This window comes from Pleurodeles waltl, chromosome 4_1, assembly GCF_031143425.1.
Source record: "Pleurodeles waltl isolate 20211129_DDA chromosome 4_1, aPleWal1.hap1.20221129, whole genome shotgun sequence".
NCBI lineage: Eukaryota > Metazoa > Chordata > Amphibia > Caudata > Salamandridae > Pleurodeles > Pleurodeles waltl.
In genome coordinates, this window is record NC_090442.1 from 515,747,696 (window position 1) to 515,762,249 (window position 14,554).

A 14,554-nucleotide genomic window follows, 5' to 3' on the forward strand; every position below is an offset into this window, starting at 1 on the left:
GGTGCAAATTTGGTGTGGGTAGCTTATGTGGACAAAATGTTATGAGGGCCTAAGGGCAAACTGCCCCAAACAGCCAAAAAAAGGCTTGGCACCTGATGGGGAAAAGGCCTGGCAGCGAAGGGGTTAAATGTTTTGCTACAACTGAAGTGCAAACCACTACCAGTAGCACCAACCCCATTTTCGTCACTATTTACCACCACCATAGATTTTCTGCATGTCTGCTTGCATGTTCTACTATATGAAAGCCAGATCCATTGGTTTTGCCGGTGCTTGCTTAAATGTTGCTATTATTTGAATTTTTAGGTAACAGTTATTAGGTGCTATTGCAATAATCCAAGCTTGCTGATAAAGGTGCCCTACCTAGCACCATATGTGGTTGAACTGAAACATTAGTAGGGCCTACACGTTTCTTCTCCAAGCTAATGCATTTAATTGTGGGGAGATTGTAACTCCTACGCAGAAAGGGCTCCCTAGGTCGTTTCTTTCTTGCATAGGGTAGATGACTACTTCAGAACCACGCAAACACTGGTGCTTTGCTGTTTACACTATCAGTCACCAGACCTCTGTTTCACCTCAGATGAAGGAGATAATTGTTTTTTCTTAATTCAGGAAAAGATGTATTCCAAACATCTACATACATCCTCAAGTGGAGATGTTTTTGCTTGACATGACCTTAAATTAAGAAATATGTATCTTAACAATAGGGGATGATAGTGAAGTTGGGTGTAAACTCACACAATTTACCTTGCCTGCTCCGATTTGTTGGGGTAATGTTTTTGAGGTACAATTGGATCCATGGCAAGGTATTTTCAGCTACTAACATCCACTCTATTAGGCATTCACTCACTACCATTTACAGGCTGCTCATGGGTCAAAGAGAATTATATCTCATTAAAACATTGGAAAGTTGAGAACTCCATTGGATACAATAGAATGATTGGGCTAATAACGGATTGCGTAGGGTAGCATTCCAATGTGTGTCTTTCTCATTTTTCAATTTAGAAAATTCAACCGTCTGTGAATGCAATGCTTTAATAGCCTTATATTCCTTCTCCCTCAGGCTGTAACAGTTGTTGGAGGCCCTTCCCTCCCGATAGGCTTGAAATGCATGGTTCAGGGCCTCTGCAGAGTGGTATAAGTATGTAATGGTAGTGCTTATAATAAGAAAATCCTCACATTTGTCTGTCAGCGCAGTACAGTTCAAGCAACTAGTCAATCAATGAATCAATCAACCAACCAATCAGTAATACTACATAGCCTTAGAAACGGGTACATAACAACTAATTATTCCTCTTGTACACCCGATTCCAGACGGGTAGATATGCCTACTTAATCATGGAATTCATTTGTAACCTTGCATGCCTATTGAATAATGGGAACGGTTTGGAGGGACTCGGGGGTCTACAGTCTGCTTCTCCATGTGCATGCCATTATTGCATGTTTCAGACGTCACGAATTGTAAGCGTCCACCCAACTGATCGGCCCTTTAGGATTAGAAGGGCAGCGCGGCATGAAAGTACTCACCATTAAATGGTAAATTGGTAAAAAGTGCGTCTGCATTGAGTTTCACCTGATTTGGAACCGATTCTCTATCGATATTGACAGGTGGAACTTCGTCATTTTTAAAAAAAAAGTTGTTCGACAATCCTGTTTACTTTTTCTGTGTTTTCTCTATCCTTTGAGGCTCAAAAGCACCTAATGACATTTTACTCCAACCTTCTCATATGTATTACAGACGCTCTCATATATTCGCCAGTATGAGAGTTTGACTTTTTAAAACTTGTATGTAAACTTAACATTGCCGTTTGCTATCGTAGCAGCACGTGTACATTTGTCTGCTTACATTTCTAAACGCATACATTGATTATTGATAATACAGTTTTTAAACATTTGCTCTCTTTTGTCACTTTCTCTTGTCAATAGGAAATAGATATAAAGAACGAAACTATTGGGCTGGCCAGCATAGAGAACACAGAAGTAAAGGACTTACCAAAGAGGATTCCAAAGGATGCGGCCCGCTACCATTTCTTCTTGTACAAACATCCTCATGAAGGCGACTATTTAGAGTCCATAGGTATTTCACTTATTTAATGTTTGATTTATATATAATCACACCTTTATTTGTATTTACTCAATAGTTATGCATAAAAGAACAGTACGATGGTTCCAAACCAGCCGCGGAATTTTATAGTGATAGGTCAGTTTCTCAGAGTTAAAGAGCTAACACTCACAATTTGATACTGAAGTGGGTCAAATCTTTACATGCTTCTGCGGGCAACCACTGTATTGTAAATCTCTCAGCACATTTATCCATTCCCTGGAGCCCTTCCTGAAAGAGTTGCTGAGGCAGGCATACAGTGTCTGGCGATATTCAGTAGGGCAAAAAATAATACCCACCTGTGAGTGTACAAGAGACCTGCTTCTTCCACAGTTATCAGCAATGACAATTTTGGGGAAAAGCCATCAGAGAGTTTGAGGACATTAAATCACGTTTGAGAAAGGGAAGCCCCTTATGCCTGGATCACCCCTGCACCCCATGGTCACTTGAAAGATCTCTTTAGAAGTTTGGACCCGAAACATTGTGCGTAGGAGTCCACCCCCTTTTACAAAGGCTGGCTGGTGTAAGATATAACGTATGTATATAGATCAATAGTTTCCTAGTGGCCATTTTTGACTCTCACTTATTAGTGTCATTCGTGTGGCCCTAGCCTACCACTCAGGCAAGCTTCGCCTAAAGTAATCTTCCTGTGAAATTACATACCAGAGTTCAGTATACCTGTGAGGTTTTCTGCCTCCGCAGAGGCTTTATATCTGTGGATTTATTTGAATGCATTTTTGTCTGGTTTATTTACATAGCAACAACCATGTTACGGTGCAGGTGCAATTGATACAAGTTTGCTTGGGAGAATGGAAGGGGTTTCAGGCAGCCAACAACGTAGGAGAGAGTAAAGAATTGGAACATTCATTTATGGTAATTACTTAAATTTATCCATATTCAGGTCAACCCAATGATGGGGGCCACAGTTAAATTAATATGGGAAGGGGAATAATCTGTGTGCAGTTATAATCCAAACAGCGAGAGGCCCTTATCTGAAGATACCTATCACTGTATGCTTTGGATCTAGCAGAGTCAAATGTAGGCAAAACAGCGTATTTTCAGTATGTTTTTTGATGAGAAGGTGGGTTGACCACCTTCTCAAACAGTGTTTAAAGCTGTCTGTGGGCCAGGACCTATGAAGGTATGTTTAAATGCACGGACATGGCATGCTTTAGAGGGGCTATACACCAATATAATGTATGTCACTCCTACCAGCTGCCCTCTGTCTAGTCCATGCTGCACCTTTCTCCTGCTGAGCTTTTTAACATGCACTGAGATGGCAAGTCACTCTTCCCTGCTCTTGTCTGCCCAGTGGCCCATGCTTTCTACTCCTGTGTGCTGTGCTCACAAAGGTGAACTGTGCAGTGCTTTAAATGGGCAGGTACTGTCCAGTACTGAGTACCTGCACTTCTTTAATTTGAAAGAATATAAGTACGTCTGCCCCTGCACCCCCAAGGCCTTGGGTACACTACTGCCGGAAGGCCATGGTTCGGCCTGAAAACAGACTGTTGGCAACCGACCTCTGGGTTCGGTGCCGAAAAAGGCCACTCCTCCGACTACTTTGGAGTCGAGTAAAACTATAAAGGGCTCCATTTCGGACTCCAGCAGAAAACATCAAGTTTCGGAGTCGAAAATTAGAAAGGCAGCTTTGGAGCAGAGACCTTCCACAACATTTTCGACACTGAAAAAACAGACTTCGGAACCGAAAAAGACATCTTATACAGAGGAGCAACGACTTTTCCAAAAATTACGAGAAAGCCATGAAACCTCTGAGGAAGAGTCGTACATTGAGCCCATTCTACAAATTATGGATGAGAGGCAATCTAGAATACACATCCATAAAGAGACAGGGAGAATTGTTACAGCACCTCCTCTAAAAACAAAGAGAAAGCTGGCATTCCAAGAAGAACTGGACACTGCACAGCCACCAGCTAAAGTGCAAAAGCAAAAAGAGAAGCCAGTACCTCCTCAGTCTACTCCTCCTCATTCTCCACAGCTATCTGTCTCTCATCACACCAGCCCTCCACCAATGCCTTCTCCAACGTACTCTTTTTATTCACAAGAAGACATTTTAGATCCATGAGATCTTTATGATCCTGATCCCATCCCAGATAACGACCCAGATACCTACCCATCCAAACCATCTCCACCTGAGGATACCACAGTATACAATCAGGTCATAGCCAGGGCTGCAGCTTATCATGGGGTAACAATGCACACTGAACCGTTAGAGGAAGATTTTTTGTTTAATACATTATCTTCAACACATTCTAGGTACCAGTGCCTCCCAATGTTACCAGGTATGGCAAAACACGCAGACCAAATTTTTAATGAGCCTGGAAATCCAGAATAATCACACCTAGAAGATTACTTTCAAAGGTGGGGAACACCAAACATAGACCTATTCGCAACAAGTGAAAACACAAAATGCCAAAACTTCACATTTAGACACCCACAATTCCCTATCCAGGGGCAATGCTCTATGGATCAATTGGTCAGGGATATTTGCTTATGTTTTTACCCCTCTCCCACTCCTTCCATTTCTGGTCAGCAAGTTACGTCACTCAACATGATACTCATAGCACCAACATGGGCACGTCAGCCTTGGTACATGAAACTACTAGATCTATCTGTAGTACCTCACTCCAAACTCCCAAACAGACCAGATTTGTTAACACAAAACAAAGGTCAAATCAGGCATCCAAACCCCAATGCTCCCAATCTAGTGATTTGGCCCCTGAAATCATGGAATTTGGATACTTAAAACTTCCATCCGAATGTATGGAAGTCATTAATCAAGCACGGAAACCCACTACTAGACAGTGCTACGCAAACAAGAGCAAAATATTTGTCTACTATTGTCAATCTAGAACCATAAATCTACTTACAGCATCAGTACAAGATGTTGTATGTTACTTACTTCATTTACAAAAATCAAATTTGGCATTCTCCTCTATAAACATACATCTTACTGCAATATCTGCATACTTACAAACTATTCAACATAGTTCTTTATCCAGAGTTCCTGTTATTAAAGCCTTCATGAAAGGATTAAAACGCATCATTCCACCTAGAACACCACCAGTTCCATTATGGAATTTAAATATTGTACTTACAAGACTTATGGGACCACCCTTTGAACCCATGCACTCTTGCCAAATTCAATTTCTAACATGGAAGGTTGCCTTCCTTGTGGTCATTACTTCTTTAAGAAGAGTTAGTGAAATACAAACATTCACTCTTGAAGAACCTTTTTTCCAAGTACACAAACATAAAGTTGTACTAAGAACAAATCCAAAATTTCTACCAAAAGTAGTATCTCCTTTTCACATCAATCAAACAGTGGAATTGACAGTCTTCTTTCCACAGCCAGATTCAGTGGCATAAAGAGCTCTTCATACCCTAGATCTCAAAAGAGTTGGTATGTACTACATAGACAAAACTAAACTAAACAGTTTAGGAAAACAAAACAACTTTAACCACATACAGGAAATCCTATATCAAAACAAGGTTTAGCAAGATGGATTTTTAGATGTATACAAACATGTTATGTCAAAGCAACAAGACATCTTTTAGTCACTCCTAAAGCACATTCTACAAGAAAGAAAGGTGCAATAATGGTTTTTTTAGGAAACATACCAATGGCTGATATATGTAAAGCAGCTATATGGTCAACCCCTCATATGTTTACTAAACAATATTGTGCTGATGTTTTCTCACAACAAGCCACTGTAGGACAAGCTGACCTAAGAACATTATTTCAAACAACTTCAACTCCTACAGGCTAGCCACCGCTTTTTGGGAGGACTCACTGCTTTGTAGTCTATGCATAACATGTGTATCTGCAGCTACACATGCCATAGAACGGAAAATGTCACTTACCCAGTGTACATCTGTTTGTGGCATGTTGTGCTGCAGATTCACATGCACCATCCCTCCTACCCAGAACCCTGTAGTCGTTTAAGTTAATAACATTTGTACATATGTATATACATCTACATTTGCATGGACATCTTTTTTCTCTTATATAATCTGTCTCTCCTTTCTTCACCCTCTGCGGGAAAACAATCTAACAATAAGAGTCGATGCCCATATGCAATGTAACCGAGAGGAGGAGTCCGTCGATCCCGTGACTCCGAAAAGACTCCTTCGAAGAAAAACAACTTGTAACACTCCGAGCCAAACTTTATTTTCTTGACAGTGTCTGAAAAGTCCTTGATCTTTTCATCCAAAACTGGCAGTCCTGAGACGTTTCGGTCCCCATGACCTTGTTCACAGGAATAAACTGCCAAGTATTTGCTGCAGCTGAGAGCAGAAACGTCTGAAGCCTTATTTTGGGAGGTCTGTGGTCAGCATGCTTCTGGTGAAAAATGAGGGTATGGAAGACGAGAGTGAATCTCTCCCCGACCTCCTCGCTGCCAAAGAAGGTGATAGGCCAGTAGAAGGTGTCAATCTCTCACAGTCCCCCTGTAAACAACAACATTTACAGGTTGTCAGACAAAGTGAGGACTAGCATCTAGGAGGAAGTTTCCAAATGCTGGCTTTTGGGGTGATTGAGAAGTCTAGCAGTTCCCTGGTCTGGCCCAGTGGTGCTAGTTCCCAAGGCTGCAGCTCCCGGTGCCAAGCCAGAACTCTGGTCCTGCATGTACTACTGTGGTCTCAACTCTGTCACAATGCAGACGCTCACCCCATCCCCGAGCTGATGAGCTCGTAAACAGGCTAGACGCTGCCAAATTCCTCAGCATCTTTGATCTCACATCAGGGAACTGACAGATCGCCTTGACTGAGGGGGCTAAAGAGAGATCTGCATTTTCTACTCCTGAGGGACATTACCAGTTCAGAATGATGCCCTTTGGATTGAAAAATGCCCTGCTACCTTCCAGCAGTTGGTTAACGGGGGTCCTAGCTGGCAAGGATGCGTTTTGCGCAGCCTACTTAGATGACACTGCCTTCTACAGTTCCAGCTGGAAGGAACACCTGCTCCACCTCAAGGAGGTGCTTCAGGCAGGCCTGACCATCAAGGCCAGTAAGTGCCAGATTGGGAAGGGTTCTGTGGTGTACGTGGGACACCTAGTAGGTGGTGGCGAGGTGCAGCCCCTCCAAGTCAAGATTGAGACAATCCAGGGCTGGCAACCACCTAGAACCTAAACTGAAGTGAGGGCCTACCTGGGCTATGGCACCATGGTGGCCTCCTTAACAGAACTCACATGACTCAGGCCTGCCATTGCAAGGCGTGTGTGCAGTTTCACTGCCATTTCGACTTGACATTTAAAATTACTTGCCAAGCCTTAAACTCCCCTTTTTCAACACATAAGTCACCCCTACGGTGGGCCCTAGGTAACCCATAGGGCAGAGTACTATGTAGGTTAAAGGCAGGACATGCACATGTGTGTTTTATATGTCCTGGTAGTGGTAAACTCCTACATTTGTTTTCCACTACTATGAGACCTGCTCCTTTCATAGGATAGCATTAGGGTTACCCTCACATACTGTTTGAGTGGTAGATTCTGATCAGAAAGGGGTAACCAGGTCATATTTAGTATGGCCAGAATGGTAATACAGAATCCTGTTTATTGGTGGGGTTGGATTTTTTATTACTATTTTAGACATGCCACTTCTAGAAAGTGAGCATTTCTCTGCACTTAAAATCCACCTGTGCCTTACAGCCTGTCTCCAATCCACATCTGGCTGGGCTGGTTGACATCTCCCTTCTGCATTTCACCCAGACAACCACAAACACAGGCTTCTCAGTCACACCTGCACTCATCTGCATACTAAATGGGTCTTCCTGGCCTGGGAGGGTGGAGGGCCTGACACTTACATTTCAAAGACTAGTGGCCTACCCTCATAAAATGGACTGCCAAACCCCATACTGGGGCCCTGGAAGGCAGGCTTGTACTGAAAGGGGACCTTGTGCACTTCAAAACCACTCTTTGAAGTCTCCCCCATTTAAAAGGCTTTTTTGGGTATATAAACTGGGTCCCTGACCCCACCAAATCAGACACTTCTAGACCTGAACCTCCAACCTGTCGAGAGGAACTGCCTGGCTGCCCAAAGGACTCATCTGGACTGCTTTGCTGTGAAGGACTGGTGCTCTGCTGTTGTCTTGCTGCCCTCTGACTTTGCTGAGAAGTGATCTCCAAGGGCTAGGATTGACCTTGCCTCCTGTTTTTTGAAGTCTCAGGGCCAAAAAGACTTCATCTCTTCAAGGAAACTCCTTGTGCACCGAAAATCAACACACAGCCTGCCGGAAACCACGCACAGCCTGCCCTGCGACAAGGAAATCGCCACACAGCCCAACCGGAACGATGCAGCCCGACTTTCCGAGCAAAGTTCGACAAAGCACATGCCCTACCAGATCGATGCCGAGCCAGAACGACGCGGACCGACTTCCTGAGTGAGAAATCGACGCATCACCTGCAGTGCGACAGAAAATTCGACACATCGCCTACCGGATTGACACAACACCTGTGACCTATTCCTGCACATCTAGGATTTTCCCCACATCGGCCCTGGGCGCCAAAATATCCCCCATCACAGTGAGGAACCAAGACTGCGCGCCGGAAATCGATGTAAAGCCTCTTGCAGCGTGGAAAGAAACTACGCATCGTCTGTGCCACTTCAGGAAATCCGACGCACACCTTATTTTTACACGTATCTCCTCCTCTGCGGTCTCCATGCATGGTAATTTTGACACAAATCAGGTATTTTGTGCAAACAAAAGATAACTGTTGATTTCTAAGATTTAAGACTCTTTTTAAACTTGCAAAAGTGATATTTCAGCTTGTGCTTATTGAATCTTTACCGTTTTGACCTTAATTTAAGCAGATAAATATCATATATTTTTCTAAACCTGTGTGATGTATTTTTGTGGTGTTCTCACTGTGTTATTGTATGATTTATTGCACAAATATGTTACACATTGTCTTCTAAGGTAAGCCTGACTGCTCAGTGCCAAGCTACCAGAGGGTGGGCACATGATAATTTGGATTGTGTGTGTCTTAGGTTTGTGGTCCCTATTTGGACAAAGGTGAATACCTCTGCCAACTAGAGACCCCATCTCTAACACACAGCCACTCCCACAAATCATCTGGGTTAGTAAAAAAGTGAGATCATCCCTTGTGGATTATAAGTTTTCCAGAGAACAAAAGCTTACATTTTAAGTTCAAAGTTCTCAGCTTCTCTTTTACTTCAGCAAAGGACTTCCTTATTCTTTGCAACTTCTAGATGTAGTCACAGAAGATTCCAGTGACTTAGCTACCTAGGGGCTCCTTCTGGTCTGGCCCACTATAGGATAACGTCCCTATTACACTTGTTGAGGGGCTTGTCTTTGAAGATTCTTGCGGATACCCCCAGAAGTGCTGGGAGAGCCAGGGCTCTATGTGCTATTTTGACAATGAGCAGCACATTTGTTACTGATCCATTGTTCCAGGAATTACTCTGGGGAGTCCCCTTCAATCTGCTCTGGAAACACCATGATTTGGAAATCGTTCCAGCTGGATATGCCCTCTGCATCTTCCAGTCTATTATCCAGAACTTCTGTTTGCTCTGATAGGGAGTGAACTGTTGTCTTCCGATCTGCTATCTGCTCAGTGTGCCACTGGAACCAATCTACACTGACTTACAAGTCTCACTCAGGGCAAAGTCAGTCTTGGTTTGCCTGTGTTTGAGTTCAGGGAGACCCTGGCTTGGAAGTTCAGGCTGTAGGAGACAGGGTCAAGACTGATTTGCATTTGGCTGGCTCCAAACTGAGGTGGCCTGGTGGGCAAAAGAACAATGGGTTGGAATGCTGCCAGAGCTATTGCCAATATTTAGACTTATTACAAGAATTAATCACATCACCTTTTCTGTGTTTGATGTAATACCCCAGATTGCAAGGGTACTCCCAGACGTAGGTCTCATGCTGACTGTGCCACTGGAACCAAGATATAACAAACTGATGAGCCCCAATCAGGGCTAAACTGGTCTAAAGTACCTGGCCTGGTAGTTTGGCTGGACTGTTCCTATTAGAGCAGGGTCAAGACTCCGTTGCATATGGCTGGATCCAAACTAAGGTGGCATGGTGGGCAGAAGAACGATGGGTCATTACCAGTGCTTAGACTTATTTCAAGCATGTGTCCCATCTCATCTTGTGTGTTTGGAGAAAAATTATTCAAACACAATTTTTTATATTTATTAAAAATCCAATCTAAGGGTAATGTTAGTTTTTAATAAATATGTAGGAAAAGTAACATTTAGAAATTAAATTTGTCTGCCTGAAGTTCCTGGAGACTAATTTCCATTAGGCTGACAGCACCTGCCCAGTCAATGCTTGAACTTAATGAGTGGAAAGTGCTGTGCTCTCACAACAGAAATGATGGCCTGGGTTTGGTGAAGTGTTTTTCTTCCCCTTGCAGGAAGACCAGTTCGGGTGGACCCAGGAACTTCATTAACTTGTAAAAGCCCTGCTGCTTCACAAGTAACTATAAGATGAGACCTGGGGAAGGCAAACCTTTGTTCACCCAACCACACTGGCTACTCATTTCCATGGGCATACCTCAGAGCAGGCACAAAGACTTTGCACAAGGGAGAAATATTTTCCCCATGTTGGATTTTAGGGGTAAGGTGCACTGTGGGACTGACTGTAGTAGGTAAAACAGGAACTACAGAAATCGGTGGGTAGGGTTGCCCCTGGGAACTTTTTCACCATTGGTTAGAGAGAAGCCAGGAGTCACCCACACCCCCAGTGCCAACCATAGATGTTATATCCCAATGCATCCTCCTCAAAATAATTTCTGCACCTGTGGAAAAACAGAAAAAGACTTCCACTGCTTTTCGAGACCTATGGGGAGACCAGAAATGATAGGTAGTCAAACTTTTACCCAGGACAAAGAAGTGGACTCCCAGGATCAGTTAGTTGACCTCCTTTGTGGCTACAGGGACACAACAAACTGCAAGAAGCTTTTTTGCTGATATGCCCACCTGACTTTGCTGGTGACCTCTGCTGGAGTGTGTCCATATCCCTCTGTACTGTTCTTGAGGCCATGGGACCATTGGCTGTGTCTGACTAGACTTGTCCTATAATTTCTGAAAAGCTTTGGGAGCCTGAAAAATTCAGACTTTCAGCTTTTGGAGGACCAGTTCCAACCATCCGAGCCGATCAAATGAAGGTGTGATCTTTCCTGGCCTGAAGAAATGGGTTTCTGTCTCATGGAGCTTCCCAGTATTAGCAAATCCATTTCAGGGGGCCCTAGGTGAGAAAGTATCCTACTTCATGGAACTCATAGTCAGACACAACATGTAGTCTTGTACCAGTGGAGATCTCTGAGGTCCGAAGAAAACACTTAGTTGAAACATATTAACTTGACTGGGCTAAAGTGTGAAAAGTATCCAGACTTCCTTTAACTATTCCCGTTCAGAGCTTTTGTTCCAAAAAACAACAGCTTTCTGGATTCAAGCGGACTTTCTTGCATAAAGCTTGCAATCACGTCCCACTGGAGGATTTGAACTCCTGTTTCAGCAACTAATGGCCTGATTACGTGTTTGGCGGTCCTAAGACCGCCAAACTTGTGGTGGCGGTCTGAACGCTGCAATCCTGGTGGTCCGACCGCCTGATTACGATCCTGGTGGTGGGACCACAAAGAGACCGCAGCCATCTCCGGGACCAGAATGCTGATGGGTTGGCGGCGGTGAAAGTCGTGGTCAGCCATGGCGGTGCTGAGTTTGGGACACCGCCGTACTGATCACGACTTTCCTTTCCATCAGCTTTTTCATGGCTGGCTCCACATCATGAAAAGGCTGATGGAAAGGCAGAGTTGGGGCCTAAGGGACGCCACTGCACTGCCCACGACAATATCCAACTGATAGTTAACCTTCTTACTTTTAGGTGTGTCTGTCAAACCATCCAAGCTTATAAAAAAAAACTATGAACCTAACCGGTTTAATAGCAAATTAAATTATAAAATTAAACCCCTATTAGGCCACCTTACCAAAACGTAGTGGCCTGAAATTAAAAGTTCAAAACGTCGGGCTACAAATCAGAACCCACAAAACTAGATAACTGTATTTTAATGTATTTTTTTGTGAAACCCAAACATTTATCTGAAGCCTAATTGATGGTACCCTGTTCAGAACTTATATTTAAAATATATATATATACATATATATACACCCACAGATATTAAGCTTTTTCTGAATTTGAATGTCATCTTCTTCAGCACATTTTTCTGTCACATCATACTTATCCGAGTGAGAATCACATTATTAAAAATGTTAGTGAAGCCACCAGTTTTAAATTGATATTGAGCAGTAACAAGTCAAAAGCATATAGGCCCTCATTACGACACTGGCGGTTGGCAGTAATTTGGGGAAAGGTACTGCCAACAGGCTGGCGGTACCTTTTCCCAAATTATGACCTTGGTGGTTTGGCTCAAGTAAAATCGCCAATGCACCACTCTGTCCGCCAGGGTGGTAACGGCCGCTGGGCTGGAGACTTTGGTCTCTAGCCCGGCAGCCGTCACAATCCCACCCTCTGGAGTATGACCCCACCTACTGCCATTGTTTTCGCGGCAACCGTGCCGCCAAGAAAACCATGGCGGTAGGTACTATCAGTGCCAGCACTTCCCTGGCACTGATAGGGTTCTCCCCCGCCCCTCTCCCTCTTCCCCCCTCCCTACCATCCCCTCTTCCTACCATCCCCCTCCCTCTCCTACCCACCCCTGCACATTTACACACGCACACACATACACGCTCATACACACACTCATACCCACATCCACCCACACATGCACACATACATACCCACACACCGCAACACACACCAACATACATTGTTGCGCACACGCATTCACAACACACAACATTCATTCATGCACTCATTCAACGTGACTCACACCCGGATACAAAGACACACACACACACACACACACACAACACCCCCACATATGCACAAACCACCCTACACCCCCTCTCCTGTCGGAGAACCCGACTTATCTGCTTGCCGGGGGTCCTCCGGCAGGAGACGGGACACTGCGCTGCTGCCAGCAGCTGCGCCACACCAGCAAAACACTGCCGACCGTATCATTAGCAATGATACGGCCTGGCGGTGTTTTAAGGTGGTGCAGCACCACCTTACCACCGTCTGCCGCCATGACCGTTGACGGTATTCCACCAGCCTTCTGGTGAATTCCGTCTACTATCATAATGCGGGTGGGCGGCTAGTAGCCACGGCGACAGTATGTTGGCTGCCATCGCCGTGGTGGTAGGTGGTCAATACCACCAATGTTGTAATAAGGGCCATAGTCCTTACAGAGTTCCTCCCCCTGCACATAGGAAACATTGAATTACAACTGAGCAGTAATTTCTCTCTTCTTTTTCAGTTTTTATTTACTCTATGCCTGGATACTCATGCAGTATACGAGAACGGATGTTGTACTCAAGCTGCAAGAGCCCTTTGTTAGAAATGCTTGAAAGACAGCTGCTTTTGGAGATTATTAAAAAGGTAAGTATTCATTGCTGATCTACATGAGTAAGCTCTTGATTGCAAAACCATTGGAAAACTGCATAAAGTTTGCAGAACATGATTTCTCATATTGCCGCAGACAACCGATTCACCCTCTTTAAATAGTTATCTAGAAACACAAGATGATTGAACTTTTAAGAACCACAACCCACTTTTTAGAACAACAAACTTTAGTGGACCACCTAGTTTTAATGGACATGCGGCGGTGGTTATTTTGATGTAACTAAAGGTTTGTGTGGTAGCCCACTGACATTTACAGGCAGTACAGTTTCCATTGAAACAGCAGAAATATGGTTTTAGTCAATATTTATCATTTCTGCATCACCAAGTGAAGTGTCTTGATTTGTTTTGGTCCTATTAAAATCTTTTTCCATTGCGCTTCAGAATTACAACACAATGTACTTCTTTTGTGCTTTCTTAACTGGTAAATGTGCACCCTTCATTTACTGATATTTACATTTTGTTGTGTGTTATAAAAAAATGACATCCTACAGCCTTTCCTTTCACACTCCCTGTACCCCTGCAAGGCTGTCTAATAATTGACTTTTCTTTTATTTCTGTGATTGTAAAGTGGGAGGAGTTTGTGAATACCAATCCCCATGTTACAAAATAAGCAGCAGTTTGTCAGAAAACATATTCTGACATTTAAGGTCTGTCTTTGAAGTGCAGCAAATGTACAAAGATAAATATAAAAATGAAATGCATCTTTTTAATGCTTGGAATTTCCCAACTCATCAAAAATCAATTTGCAACACACAGTTTGAGAAAAACTGTACTGGAGGAACTGGCATGGATACAAAAGAGGAGCAGTAGTAACAAAAGGAGGAGGATGACCAAATGACTTTGGGACAACAGAGCAACTGATAAAGTACAAGCATTACAAATTGTTGCTTACAGTACTGCCTGGGTTACACATCGGCTAGGTTTCACATGTGTGACTCCTTATGCCAGTCCTA

The 14,554-nt window shown here is 43.6% G+C and overlaps 1 protein-coding gene across 1 annotated transcript in view; it reads left to right on the forward strand.

Annotated features, from left to right (window-relative positions):
- The window catches only part of TWF1 (twinfilin actin binding protein 1), a 173,444-nt gene that overhangs the window by 135,315 nt on the left and 23,575 nt on the right, over positions 1-14,554 (forward strand). The window contains exons 7-8 of the mRNA XM_069228826.1: positions 1,924-2,074; positions 13,456-13,577. Of these exons, the coding sequence (XP_069084927.1) occupies positions 1,924-2,074; positions 13,456-13,577 (273 nt within the window). The remainder of the gene's footprint in view (positions 1-1,923; positions 2,075-13,455; positions 13,578-14,554) is intronic.